We start from the raw sequence: 15,199 nt of genomic DNA, 5'->3' as shown, positions 1-15,199 counted from the left end.
TATTGTCACATCTGCGTGCTTTTTTTTCTGCTGATAAGCCAACAGAAAGCATAAAAACCAAAAAGGTGGCATGGGAAAACAAGAAAACAAAGCTTTCCATGTCAGAAATCATCAATGCTTAATGATGTATTTTTTGACCCTTAGCTGAACTAGTAACCTTTAAAAAGAACAAAAGACAAAAAACACAACTAGAAACTGGGAAACGAACAAAGATGAACGGGGGGCTCAGACAGATCGAAAAAGAGCAGTACAGGAGTTAGACACAAATTGGAAACACTATATGATTTATAGGTGTGAAAGTGATGACATGTTTCACATTGAAAGCGTAAGTGATGTAACATTATTTTGCTTCTGCTGTGTGATGAGACACCTAGCTAACAGGTGAGAAGTCATTCACTTTGTGTGCTGCAAGTAATACAGAGTAGTGTCAGAGCTTACTGAGCTTCAAAGAGGGCAAAATTGCTGGTACCTCTGTGACTGAAGTTACTAATTTATTTTCTGTGTTGCGAGGTGCATTATCAAATGTTATGAAGATACATACAGTTTCCAGGAAACCGTCGTCACATAAGCGTAGTCGACATGGTCAACTGACCGAAAGAGACAAAAAAAACACATTGCGCAGGATAATGACCCGGAATAAGAAACAACTGCTGCAAAAGAAGTGACTGCAGAGCTCAATCTCAGTCTTCACAGAAGGGCTGAAATTACTTGATTAGCAGGAATGGAGGAGTCTCCTCTGCCAGCTACTGCTGCTCTGGCAGTTGTCAGAATACCCGAACAGTGATTGCATGTGACTGGCAGCAGTCACTGGTGAGAATTTTTCACCCAATTCCTCTGATTTTCAAATAGAAGTTTGTCAAACTGGGAGGTGCCAATAGGGCCATCCGTGACTCAAATTCCGCTGCATTAGCAGGAATCGGATGAAATTTGAGCAGAGCATGATCACTCTTCTTGAGAAGAAGTGTTTAAAGGGGATAGGATAATTTTGCATTAATGGTCCATATTGCGAACTGTGTGTAACGCTGTGCACTTTAAAGTACAGCATATTTCCACTTTTACAGTGGAAATATGGAACCCCCGCCCCCCAATATATCGCTATCATGTGTTATCATTCACATAGCAGAACTAAAACTTTTTTTTCATAGCTGAAATAGGCAGTGGATGGGGGTAATGTTTACCCGACATGCAGCAATTGGCAGTTACAAGCCCACCAATTGCTAAACACTCAGGCAAATGGGGTTATGCTGCAAATACCCCGCAACTGTGTGTAATGCACTCGGTTGCGATGTGTTTGTCGATAAAAATTGGGTAAAACAGGTGGTAAGAAGACCTCATCGCTTCTGCCTGATGTGCCCAATCCAAATTCAGATTGGGCTTCAGAGTAAAGAGAGATTAACGACATATCGGAATCCACCGCTAAAGTTCATACAACGAACCGCCATTTTTTAGGGCAGACAGTGTGTACATCATTTTGCAACGGATAATAAACATCTTCTACCACAAAACAGATAGGTTTAATTATGGTAAACAAAATTCCCTAGCACCTTCCTAAACATATATAAGAGGAAAGCCTTTTCAGTACAAATAAAAAGGTCTCTGGCTCTGAGGCAAGCACCGGCAACAGTAATGCAGAGGGAGGTAAGGTGTGTCAGTCTTTCCTCCCTCTGCATTCCTCATGCCATTACTCGACTCAAGCACTTGAATACAGGAGCTCATCAGCAAAGCAGTTGTCTTCTTGCTAGCTGCAGTGTCTGACAGCTGTGAACTGAGGGCAGCTGTCCTGTCAACGTTGCAGCTAGGATTTATAAAGACATGTACATGTACTTTGTCTCATCAGGAACTCAATACTGGGGGGAAAAAAAAAACAAAAAACAAACAAAACTATGAAAAGTGATACTTCTTTAAACCATCAGGACATTGAATAGTACAACTGAGAGGTAGGAAGGTGGCAAACAAATGCTATCAGGCCTAGAGCTTAGAACTGCTCACAGATCTAGACGAGCGCATACTTAAAAGTAAAAGTTGGCACCAAATCCTTGAGAGCATAAGCTTGGATGATGGTCTACCTGAGCCACAAACAGAAGGTGAAACGAGAAGTCAGCGAACCACTATGATGACCATTCGATATAAAAAGAAGGAAATCTATCTTAGTGAAAGAAGCAGTGGTTTAGAGGTGAAGGCAGAAACTATTTTAGGCATTAAGATAGTCCTGAGCCTTGACCTCACATTGGGCCTATGCAAAACCAGAAAGGACACCACTTCGAGATAAGGCTACCAGTTCAGACGTGTGCCTTCCATAGGTGACAGCTATAAGGAAAAACATCTTGTGGGTGACAGTAGCGTGAGGAATGTATCTAATTGTTTTCTGAAGTGCAGAGAGAACCATATTCATACGCCACAAGGTCACAGAGGTCAAAACAGAGGGAGCTACACTGGGGACTCTATTTGCAATGGTATTAATCAAGGAATGAAAGGCCAACAATCATTGAAATGGTAACGAGAATGCACAAACCTGCACCTTGACAGAGCTGAGAGCTATATTCTGGTCCACACCCAGCTAAAGGAAAAAGAGGATTCATCCCATAGAGAAACTGCTAGGGTAGAAGCACCAAGACTCACAACAAGTAAAAAATGTCTTCAATGACAAATGATGGAACTTGTAGACATTGATGTCTGAGCTGTAAGCAGCAACCTAGGTTTCATTAAAGCCAGTGACGGAAGCAAGATGGTAAGTTGGTCCTTGAGACAATAGATCCCGACAATCTACAGTGGGGATCGAAAGTTTGGGCACCCCAGCTAAACATTTGTATTAATGTGCATAAAGAAGCCAAGGAAAGATGGAAAAATCTCCAAAAGGCATCAAATTACAGATTAGACATTCTTATAATATGTCAACAAAAGTTAGATTTTATTTCCATCATTTACACTTTCAAAATAACAGAAAACAAAAAAATGGCGTCTGCAAAAGTTTGGGCACCCTGCAGAATTTATAGCATGCACTGCCCCCTTTGCAAAGCTGAGACCTGCCAGTGTCATGGATTGTTCTCAGTCACCGTCTGGGAAGACCAGGTGATGTCAATCTCAAAGGTTTTAAATGCCCAGACTCATCTGACCTTGCCCTAACAATCAGCACCATGGGTTCTTCTAAGCAGTTGTCTAGAAAACTGAAACTGAAAATAGTTGACGCTCACAAAGCTGGAGAAGGCTATAAGAAGATAGCAAAGCGTTTTCAGATGTCAATATCCTCTGTTCGGAATGTAATTAAGAAATGGCAGTCATCAATAACAGTGGAAGTTAAAGCAAGATCTGGAAGACCAAGAACAGCTCGCAGGATTGTGAGAAAAACAATTCAAAACCCACGTTTGACTGCACGATCCCTCCAGAAAGATCTGGCAGACACTGGAGTTGGGGTACACTATTCCACTATAAAGAGATACTTGTACAAATATGGTCTTCATGGAAGAGTCATCAGAAGAAAACCTTATCTACGTCCTCACCACTAAAATCATCGTTTGAACTTTGCAAATGAACATATAGACAAGCCTGATGCATTTTGGAAACAAGTTCTGTGGACCGATGAGGTTAAAATTGAACTTTTTGGCCGGAATGAGCAAAGGTACGTTTGGAGAAGAAGGGGCACAGAATTGAATGAAAAGAACCTCTGTCCAACTGTTAAGCATGGGGTTGGATCAATCATGCTTTGGGGTTGTGTTGCAGCCAGTGGAACAGGGAACATCTCACGAGAAGAAGGAAAAATGGATTCAATAAAATTTCAGCAAATTTTGGATGGTAACTTGATGCCATCTGTGAAAAAGCTGAAGTTAAAGAGAGGATGGTTTCTACAAATGGATAATGATCCTAAACACACCTCGAAATCCACGGGGGATTACATCAAGAGGCGTAAACTGAAGGTTTTGCCATGGCCTTCACAATCTCCTGACCTCAACATAATTGAAAATCTATGGATAGACTTTAAAAGAGCAGTGCGTGACAGACAGCCCAGAAATCTCAAAGAACTGGAAGACTTTTGTAAGGAAGAATGGGCAAAGATACCTCAAACAAGAATTGAAATACTCTTGGCTGGCTACAAAAATCTTTTACAAGCTGTGATACTTGCCAAAGGGGGCAGTACAAGATATTAACTCTGCAGGGTGCCCAAACTTTTGCAGACGCCATTTTTTTGTTTTCTGTTATTTTGAAAGTGTAAATGATGGAAATAAAATCTAACTTTTGTTGACATATTATAAAAATGTCTAATCTGTAATTTGATGCCTTTTGGAGATTTCTCCATCTTTCCTTGGCTTCTTTATGCACATTAATACAAAGTTTTAGCTGGGGTGCCCAAACTTTCGATCCCCACTGTAGAAGAAACTACAGAGGGTCCACCAGGAGTGTTACCAGGTTGGCATACCATATCCGCCTATGCCAGTCTGGAGAAACAAGGATGACCAGAATGGCCTCATTTAAATCCTGCTAAACAGTTGAGGAAAAAGTTTCAAGGGAGGAAAGGCATTACTCAGTTTCTACTGATCTTAGAGAGCCACTAGAACAACACTGTGAACTACAGACACAACTGCCCAGACTGTCAACTGTACCTGCATTAGGACTGACGCACACAGAGTTGCAAACTAATATTCTTCCTTTATTCAGCTAGCAGGAACAAGTTCTATTCTGAAATGTTTTGAGCTAGCCACATTGCTTTCTCAAAAAATGACAAAGCTACCTGGGCATTCTTTGAAAAAGCTCTGTGCCAAGCATGGAGCATATCAGAATGTTTGCTGCTGGCTATTTTAATAAAGGAAGGAATGTGCAGCATTCCTATTGCTAGTACAATTGATTGCTTTGGTGGAGACAAGCCAGTACCTGAGATGTGATTGTACAGCCCAATCTCGCCTGCAGTGGCAGGTGACATATTGGACATTGGATGCTGTTCAGCCTGTTATTGTACCTGGAGGCCAGTAGGTACCAATCAGGCATCACTCATCTGCGACACAGGTCATAGAATACCTCTGGGTGTAGAGAAACTCCTCCGGGTCCAGGTGCTGGCAGCACTGGATTTGATATACTTCTCTTCCAAGATTTATGGTTACTCCCTAATGGTTACTGTATGCTATATTGCCATAGCATTGTCTGACTGAATCCCGACCAGATGACCTTCCAGCAGAATGGTCAAACACTACAGAAAAACTACTAGAGAAAGTCAAATTGAAAGAGGCTCCAGAATGCTGAAGTTCCCTGCACTGACAAGGTAAGCAGAACTCCTGCCGAAATGGCTAGCATCCTTTGTGAAGATCATAAAAAAAAAAAGATGGATAAAGGACTTCCCTGATCCCAGAGTTAGATTTCTCAGTCACCAAGCCAGGGACAACCTGGTCCTTGGTGCCAAGCAAACCAGTCAGTCTAGGGACTTGTTTGACTTCTCCCACAATGAAAGTATGTTAAATTTTAAAAAGTTACTGAGTGAACCTTGGCAAACAAACTACTTCGAAGGAGGCCTCTATCAAGCCTATGACTCATGCAAAAATGGAAAGCTGGACTATTCTTAGACTGGGTAGCCTGAAGCCAAGACTCTTAAGTTTCTCTTGAGGAAGACACTCTGGAGTAACTGTCTAGTCACAGCTCAGCCAAAGATGGGTCTGTTCCATCTATGATTTCTTAAGGATCAGGACCAATCTGAACTGCTGCAACATCAGCACAGTCAAAGCCATGCTGCCCAACTGCTCTTCTTATAGGTGGTCATCTAGGTATACTACAGTGGGGATTCCACAAGACTGTAAACAAGGATTATACTGGGGCCAGCACATTGGTGAACACCCAAGGTGTAGATGAGAAGCTAATGGGCAGGGACAGGAAATGGCAGGATAAAAGCCACAAAGCAAAATGAAGGAGGCACCATTGCACTGGAAAGATGGGGACATGCAGGTACATGTTCTTTATATAAAAAGAAAATCTCCCTGGTAAAAGTAGTGAATGACAGACCTGGTGGATTCCATGCAGAATTTCTGGGCTTGAATGAACACATTTATAGCACTGATGTCAAAAGATGGGGCACATGCCCTTATTGAGTTTGAAGATGAACAGATTGGAGTAATATCCTTGAAATCATTCTGTCATAGGAACTAGGGAAATGACACCTTGTCCAGAAGAACGGAGAGCACATAATGGAGATCTATTATTCTGAGTGGTGAAACAAAGGCACCCAAGAGTTGGAGATGCAAGCTGTCAATCCATCTGCAGTGGTTAACAGACATTCCCTACTCTGAAAAGTGGGGGAGCATCTTCGTGTCAAGACAGGCTTGTCTAAAGATTTGATAACAGTATTAAGGGTTCATCCCAAGAGGAATTACCACTTGAAATGCAAGCAGATTAAATGCTTTTTAGATGTTGTAGACTTGTAGTCCAACACAATATTTTCTACGCATGTGTACAAACCTTGATCCATGAGAGAGATAAGCTGGGAAGACTCAAGCAGACCATCACAGCTGAAATTTAAAGCAACAGTAATTTGCTCTATAATCAAGAGATCAACCACAGCAGTTGTTAAAACTCTTTTAAAGGAGTTTGACCGGTCAGCCATCATCTGGCAGAACAATCAGGCATTGTAGTTGTTTTGTTAGGGTGGATACTGCCGAATTTACCCACCAGATACAGCTGTGTAGAATACTTAAAACTGGGTGAGGAACAGAAAAACTCCCTACTAAGGTGAGGTTGTGAAAGACCGTTTCATGTCATGGTAATACACCATGGAAAGACTGAGTACAGCAACAAGACACAAGGTAGTTATACTGCATCAGCAAAGTCTCTCCCAGGCAAAATTTTCAAAGCACACTAGGGTTTCAAGAAGTGAAGACACTTTTGAAGAACAAAGAAATGTGCAACATTCAGAACTGTAGAAGCAATCGTTGGGAACTTAATGCAGCAGATGAAAGACACATCATGCTTACTTCCCTTCGACGTGGTAAGATGTCCAGCAGTGCCATCAGCACAGAACTGGTGGAAACCAGTAAGACCCAGGTACACCCATCTAATGTCCAGAGGAGCCTGACCAGAAGTGGTCTTCATGAAAGAATTGTGGCCAAAAAGCCATACCTCCAATGTGGAAAAAAGGCTAAGTAACTGGGGTGCAGAAAAATAACAGCAGGTGCTCTGGACTGAGGAGTCAAAATGTATAACATTTGGCTGTTGCAGGAAACAGTTTGTTCACCAAATGGGTGGAAAGCGGAAGGATAATGAGTGTCTGCAGGCAACAGTGAAACATGGAGGAGGTTCCTTGCAAGTCTGGGGCTTCATTTCTGCAAATGGAGTTGGAGACTTAGTAAGGTCAATGGTGTCCTCAAAGCTGAGAAATGCAGGGAGATACTAATCCTTCATGTCATATCACCAGGGAGGTGTGGGATCGGCCTCAAATTTATTCTGCAGCAGGACAATGACCCCAAACATACAGCCAATGCCCTTAAGAACTACACTGAACATTTTCGTTAATTGATAATAAACTATTAACACTTCTATTTCTGAAAGCATTCTTAGGCCGGCAATAGACTGTTCAAATCTCAGGCAGTTCAGCAGGAATCAGCCAAGATTCGAACCATGTATGAGCAAGCTGAATGTACCAAGTTGATCGATCAATCAACTTGGGTACAATCAGTCTGCCAGATTTACTTGCGATTATCACCAACAGCTGTGATCACTGTCTTCTCCCAGCAAGAACGGTTTCACCCGCCCGTCCCCACCAGGAGAAGACAATAGCTCGCAGAAGGGATTCCCGTCAGCACTATTTGTGTTGATGGGGAAATTGTGCAAAATTTGCACAGTCTATGCCTTAGTTTACAGCTTTTTCACGCCTGTCTAAATCTTTTGCACAGTTGTGTATGTCATCTTTGTTTCGCAGAAGGTTTAGGTGCCTTGAGGGGACATTTTGACCTAGTTGCCAATTATACGAGATGAGAAGTATTTTTTTGTAGATTGAAGCATGGTGTGGGTTTTATTTGGGATCGGTATACCTGTATGTTTTTATATTTTGTATAATTGTAGATTATACTATTGTAGCATAGCTGACAATAGTGTTTTTGTTTTTTATACAGTGTACTTATTTCATAAATTTTATATAGTAATGTAGTAGTTTCCATTCCCATAGCTTGTTGGTTTTAGGATCAGAAACGTCATGACCATGTGGAGGGTAAGGCAATGTAAGGCTCAGCCAGAGGCAGGACCAAAACCAAAGCAGATGGTAATAGGTGAGGGTCATTTTAAATTATGTTGCATATATGATTACAGACCTGTCACTTTTTCTTCATGCGCTTTTTTCTTATGGGATGGGGTCTCACCTGATCCCTGTTAAAACGGTATGTCAGATGTCTGGTGATAGATTAGATGTGGCTCTAGTAAACTTCTTTTTAAGTGATGTCTGTATACCTCATAACCAGCTATGACTAAAACTTTGGCGAACTGAAAACCATCAGCGGGTTCCACTGTACATTTTATTCTTATTTACTAAAAGAAGAGAGCTTCTAGTGCTGGATACCTTTTTTTATTTGATTGCATTTACACTTTAGAAGGACACTGACACAGTCAATGCACTAGAAGTAGTAGGAAGTACAAGCAGGGGTGAGCTGTATACCTTTCTTTGTTTATTTGCAAAACTAAAGCATATGGTAGCAGGTGAGGGTCGAATGGCCACAGGTGACCAAAGTCACTGTAGGTGGGCAAGAACAGATTGAAGCACACATGTGACACTACCCAGTTGATGCCAGTGCTCCATGGCACAGCATTAACCTCCTCTGTAGCGCAACGTCCATTGGCATCCAGATATGGCTCTACCAAAAACCAGGCTAAGGACAGCTGTGCTTGACAGTTGCAGTCTAAGGGCTAGTTTAAAAGGTGTGTTGATCTGCAAACTTGCGAGAACAAAGCAATGCTCGCTAATGCACTTATAGCATTTATGACATGTCTTTTAAGCATTGAAAAGGCATCAAGAATGCTTGCCAAGTGCCCATGAAAGTGTTGTGTTTCTAGGGGGAAGTGCTTAAAGGGAAAGTGATGTAAAGGAAAATATATGCTTTGAGGTGTGTTTAGGTTGTGATGCAACAGCAGGCATTTTTGTGAATTCACTGCAAGATAGATTTATATACAGTACTTTGGTCTCTTTGACACTTGGCTTGGTCAGGCTCAATTTTGCTGACCCAAAAAGCTTTGCTTAATAATTCTCAATGTCCATGCTCCTGTCTGACACTGTCAGCATTGCTGGCTGGTTGATGCTTTTGCCTGCACACAGAAGCAAATTGTGTTACCACACAGCGGCTTTGTATAAACATGAAGTGGATGGAGCTGCTCTGTCCTAGTTCTCTATTATTTCTCAGTGCACTCTAGGATAGAGAAACCTCCACTGCCTCTCTCACACTAGGCTAACACTTCGTAAATGCTGAACAAACATGCTATAGGTGCCATTAAGATGCAGTTATGGCACTTTACCATTGAGATTAACCACTAGCCTACAGGGCACTTATACCCCCTTCCTGCCCAGGCCAATTTCCAGCTTTCAGCGCTGTCACACTTTGAATGACAATTGCGCGGTCATGCAACACTGTACCCATATGGAATTTTTATCATTTTTTTTGACAGATAGAGCTTTCTTTTGGTGGTATTTAATCACCTCTGCGTTTTTTCTTAAACCAAAAACCACAGAAATTTTTGAAAAAAAATGTTTTTTCTTAGAATGTTATACATTTTTGTAAATAAGTGATTTTTCTCCTTCACTGATGTGCGCTAATGAGGCTGCACTGATAGGCTGCACTGATGGACACGGATAGTTGGCATTGATGAGGCACTGGTAGGTGGCACTGATGGGCATTGACAGGCATCACTGATGCGCCTGATAGGAAGCACTGATGGGTGACACTGAAAGGCAGCTCAGATGAGCACTGATATGTGGCCTTGATGTGCACTGGTAGGCACTGATATGTGGCACTGATGGGCACTGGCATGAGGCACTGATGGACACTGACAGGTGGCACTGCTGGGGCTACACTGATCATCAGTGACCTGATGATCAGTGCCCATGTCCCCTCTGCAGAAAGCCGATTACCGTCTCTCCTCTCCTCTCGAGCTGTCAGCGTGACAGCTCGAGAGGAGAGAAATGCCGTTAACCGGCATTTCCCTGTTTACATGTGATCAGGTGTGATTGGACATAGCTGATCACATGACCGAGCCGACATCTTCGGCTCTTTCCATGATCGGTGATCCGCTGTGTCCAAGGACACAGCGCACCGCCGATGGCCGCGCGCTCCCTGAGCCGCGCATGTGCAGTGAGAATGGGAGGACGTCATATGACGTCCTCTCAGAACGAGAGAACTACCTTGCGCCTGTTATAGTACTATATGGCGGGCGGGAGGTGGTTAATGGAAGTGGCTGACACAGGTTGATGCCTCATGAAAGCGACATGCTGCTTAATTTTTAACACAATGCTACCATTCCTGTGTGTAACTGCACCATGTGGTGCTCACTGTAATATCCATGGCAGGCGTTGAAAGGCAATAAATGCCGCTTGAGCACAGGGTATACATGCACATGCGAACAAGTGCTATGAGACAAGCTATAGCAGCAACGAGACTTGATTAAAAAGAAAAATGTTGAAAAAAAATGTGCTAGCAAACACAGGTTTATCCTTTTCATAGCAGAGCTGAAAATACCCACTCCTCTAGGACACAAACAAAAAACAGGCCTGGTAGTGAAAGGGGTTACCCTGGACTAGCCTAACATTTTTGTTTGCCGCTGTCAAATACTCCAATAAGTGACAATATAACAAAGTTTAAAGTGATATTAAATCCATTTGTATATGCTTTGACATATGTGTAATGAAAAATAGCATTAACATCATGGTCCACATAAAACAATCTGAATGATTCAAAATACATTTTTTTTTAGATGTTCTGTAATCCAGTCACATCATCATTTCCAAATTTATATGCAACTCAATGGGTAATATGTGGGCAGAGCTCATTCCCTGCTTGTGACATGTCCTGCATGCATCACTGCTTGATCCTGTTCCTTGCCTGGGGGTCCCAGCGCTGAATGGCACAATGACAGATACATGCTATATGAAGGGGGGGAAAATCGATCTTAAAAATAGATAACATTCTTAATAAAAACTATACATGTCGTCCTTGCTTAGTATAACAATTGTTCGGTCACATGAAAACGATTATCTTCTGAGCCACCTAACGTGACACCTTTGGTTTTGTTGGATAGCTGAAAAACTGTTATTGACAGTGGCTTCAACTTGTCAGCAGCAACATGTGCCACTCCTGAATGTGTTCTTCTGAAAAATAGGCAGAAGTGCACAATCAGGAGTGTCACATGGGACAAGTGACAAGGAGAAGCCACTGTCAATTATGGTTCTGGAGTGGTCCCACAAGACTGCAGGAGTTTCACGTGGGGCAGGTGACAAAGAGAAGCCGCTGTGAGTCACAGTTCTGGAGTCTCCCCACAAAACTGTAAGTGTGTCATGTGGGGCACCTGAGAAGATTTAGTTTTCATGTGAATGGATGATAGTTGAGCAAGCATGACATGTAGTTTATTTAAGAATGTTATTTAAAGTTAGATCATTTCTTATTCTCAACAACAGTGATCTGACTCGCTGAAGAGAGCTTTGCTATCAGCTACAATGTTCAAGCCCCCCCATGATATGCAGTAATGTCATGTGGAGCAGTTGGGGGAAGAGAAAGCGCAGGACTTTCCCAACACTGAAAATGGAGCAATGCATATACCATACCTTGCCGATGCCCCTGAAATCTGGAAATCGATGTAGACACCGCTACTTCAGTGATCTCCACCTACTTTTGGGTCTCACATCGAGCGACTGCACTCCTGCTTACAAAACACAGGAGGTTAGCCACTTGGCACAAGAGCCATTCAGAAAATGTTTTGCATTTTTTGAATGAATGCAAAGCATTCTCTAATTGGACAAGGTTTAGAGGCAGAGCGAAGATGGGAGCAGCTGATCTCTTTTGTCCACAATGTTTTAGGCCATCCACTGAACACGGGACCAGGTATCTACTTCAGTAATTTTCAGCTTCCAGGGATATTGTTAGGAATGGCTTATATATATCGATACAGTTGTCCAAGCTGGACCATTGTAACTATGTAGTATATAGCCATATCTGGAATTCTTCTTTAATGACATTTTAAGACTTCCCATGTCCCTCAATGAACAAGAAAAAAATTAGTCTACATGGACAGTACTGCATTTATCTGGCTAAAGCTCAAGCTACCAATATAAGCAAGTGCAGGATGTGGGCCCTGCTGTTTACTAAGAGGCTATGAGCCATGTGGACTTTGCTTCAATACATAGAGGCCCAAAACCTTTTGGGAAATTTCCTTGAAGTGAACTCTCACGGACCTCTGAAGGCACAGGCACTGTTAAGTAATTCACCCTGAAAGAAAACAGATTATGAAGTGGAGTTGCAGTCCTAACAGCACCTGTCTGTTTACATTAGAAGGTGAAATGTAAAAAACTAAAGCTTTTCAAAATGAAAAGCAGTTTTTCAATCTTTGGACTCATGGGCAACATTTTTTTTTAAAGCTTTTCTGTGCCATAACGGTCAACGTTAAAAGGCAAAAAACAGCTCTAACCATTTCCAATAAAAAAAAAACTTGCATCTGATTTGCTTTTGAATCGGATGCCAGTGCACAAGTGCCCCAAAAAATAATTCCATTTGCAAAAGTTAAGCAAACAATGGAAACATTTCCCAATGCAATAAAAGGAATCAAAGACAAGGTTGTCATTCTCAAAAAAAAAAAAAAAACCCTTCAGAATTGCCTATAGCAATGTGATGGCATTGCTTTTTTCTAAACACTGTATCAGTAAATGAAAGGAGAAATGTTCATTTCATACTGACAACAAAAATCAATTTGACTTCAGTTTTTCATAAACATGTCCTAATAGATGAAACACCAACTTTATGATAATGCAAACATAGTCTATTTTCTTTCAATATTATTCCACTAAAATAAAAGAAAGTTAAAAAAAATAAACACACACTCAAACTAAATAAAATATACAAAGACCTGATAAAACTGAATGTTATCCTTGCTATAGGTTGGTCTTTTAACTGCCATACTGAATAAAATAGATTTTTCAACTGCTGATGTCAATCACAGTTTACATCCCAGATACAGAATACTCTTTCCTAAGTTACAAAACAAGCGGTTATAAAACTCGCCAGCATTCAGCATTTTGAAATAACTCAAGACACCCCTTTGCAAGAAAGTAATAAAAGCCTCAGTCACACCATGAAAATATCTGTTAAAACTGGGTTAAAAAAATGTGCCTACCTCTATTATCTTTAATGGGCATGATGATGATAAAAAAGAAACAAAAAAAGAAACAGACAGCAATACCACAATGTAACATTTATAAAAACAGGCATTTTTGTATGAAATGCATAAATCAGCAAAGATATTCCAGGCTCAGTTGGCAACAGTGAATAAACATTGCATTTCAGCAACAGAAGTGGTTATGTGCATTGTCACGTGTCATGTGGACTTACCACTGTGGATAACTTAATCACACGGACTTTTGGCGCTATATGAGCTCCTTCTCCAGAGCTGCTGTTTGACCTCTGCATGACAGTTCTCTTTGTGCCAGCAAGTCTCTGCTCTGGTGGCTTGCCCTGGAGTGGATTGACTTTAACAGCGTGCTGTGAGGTCAGAGATGGGGCTGACTTTGCAGGCCGGACCTGCTGAACCTTTGGAGCAGGACTCTCTGACACTTTGTTCTGCACTGCTTGCTTAATGATCTTCTTTTGTTGTCCCTGAAATGTTACATTGGTTACAGCAGTTTGCAGAGGGGGGATATGTTGTGGAGAGGTTGCTGCCTCGGACTTCTTAGGAGTCAGTCTAGTTTTCACATTTGGCTGCGCCTGCGCAGTGGGGGGAGGCAGAATCTGGCTGATGCTATTTTCTGACTTTACAGTCTGTTTGTCCATCTCAAGCTGGCTTTGCTGGGCACTGCTAGCTTGCTGCTGCTGCTGACTGAGTCTTTGCAGAAGCTCCTTTTTCCTGGCTCCAGCCTGCTGTTGGCGACGCAGTTCCTTCTGCTTTAAAATTTCTTCTCGCAAACGTTTCTGTTCTTCGATTTTTAAGCGGTATTTCCTGGTCTCTTCGTCTTCATCAGGGAACTTTAAGGGAAAGAAAACATATGCCTTTTTACCTCAGTAATAATAGCTCATTTCTGTGATCACTGACTATGATACTACCATTTCTCTCTGGACACAAATGGATTGTGATTAGTAGTATGGACACGCACAGAAACAGTTTTTAGCCCTTCATAAACACAGGATGAAACTATGGGGATAACAGAGAGCCTTTCTGTCAGATCGCTTTATCTCGTTCTCTGCTGACAAACTAACAAAAGGTAGTGAGGTAAATGACCTGAAAAGGTTTCATTAGAACTATTGATTTTTCTTACACAATTTTAAAGCTTGATCTCAAACTCATTTGTCACACAATAATTGCTTATAATGAACACCACAAGCCAAGTGGCTGACCTTGAACTTGAGCGCCCTCTCAAGAATCAAAATGTCGTCAACTGCAAAGCTGGAATATTAATGGTAAACTGCAAAGACTTATTATTCTGTGCTCATGTCTCCTCTGGATGAAAATAATAAGCATCAAATAACCTTTTTTTCGGTCTGGGAACTCTAATAAGGAACCATCTTCACTCTACAGTAATACAGTTTATTAATAGGAGGCCAGAGTGACTGATGGCTAATGATGAAAGCACACCACATTCTTACATCTGTGACTTAATTGACTTGCCTTTTTCATAGTACCTAAAGGTACTACGAAGACCGGCAAAGTAGAGGTGTAATGGCTAAGCACAGTTATTGAACAACTACTTACAGAATTGTGTCGGGAACCTCCCCCTCAATCAGAGCTTCCCCCACATGCTGAATTCACATGGCAGGTCTCACTGACCACTAGTTATGCTATTTACTCAATAATTCTTTATTAGGGATTGACAATTTGTTTTACATCTTAACAGAATGTCAAGTTAAAAAAAATAAAAAGACAATAAGGAGCAAGGGAAGGTATACTGGTTATAATACAAAAGCTGAAAAAGGAATGAGATTACAACTGAAAATATGTTGACTCCCTGGTTTCATGGTTCCTGAGTTTTAACCAGCTGCATTACAAAAAAACT

General features: G+C 41.5%; 1 protein-coding gene across 2 annotated transcripts in view; it reads right to left on the bottom strand.

The window, feature by feature from the left end:
• The window catches only part of RBM33 (RNA binding motif protein 33), a 199,708-nt gene that overhangs the window by 73,104 nt on the left and 111,405 nt on the right, over positions 1–15,199 (bottom strand). For both annotated transcript variants that reach the window (XM_089693178.1, XM_089693251.1), the window contains exon 15: positions 13,545–14,174. In XM_089693178.1, the coding sequence (XP_089549304.1) occupies positions 13,545–14,174 (630 nt within the window). The remainder of the gene's footprint in view (positions 1–13,544; positions 14,175–15,199) is intronic.

This window comes from Staurois parvus, unplaced genomic scaffold, assembly GCF_062004578.1.
Source record: "Staurois parvus isolate SC_StPar_1 unplaced genomic scaffold, SC_StPar_1.0 ptg000005l, whole genome shotgun sequence".
Classification (NCBI taxonomy): domain Eukaryota; kingdom Metazoa; phylum Chordata; class Amphibia; order Anura; family Ranidae; genus Staurois; species Staurois parvus.
Note: the sequence above shows the minus strand (reverse complement) of the source record. Positions and strands in the feature narration are given on the sequence as shown.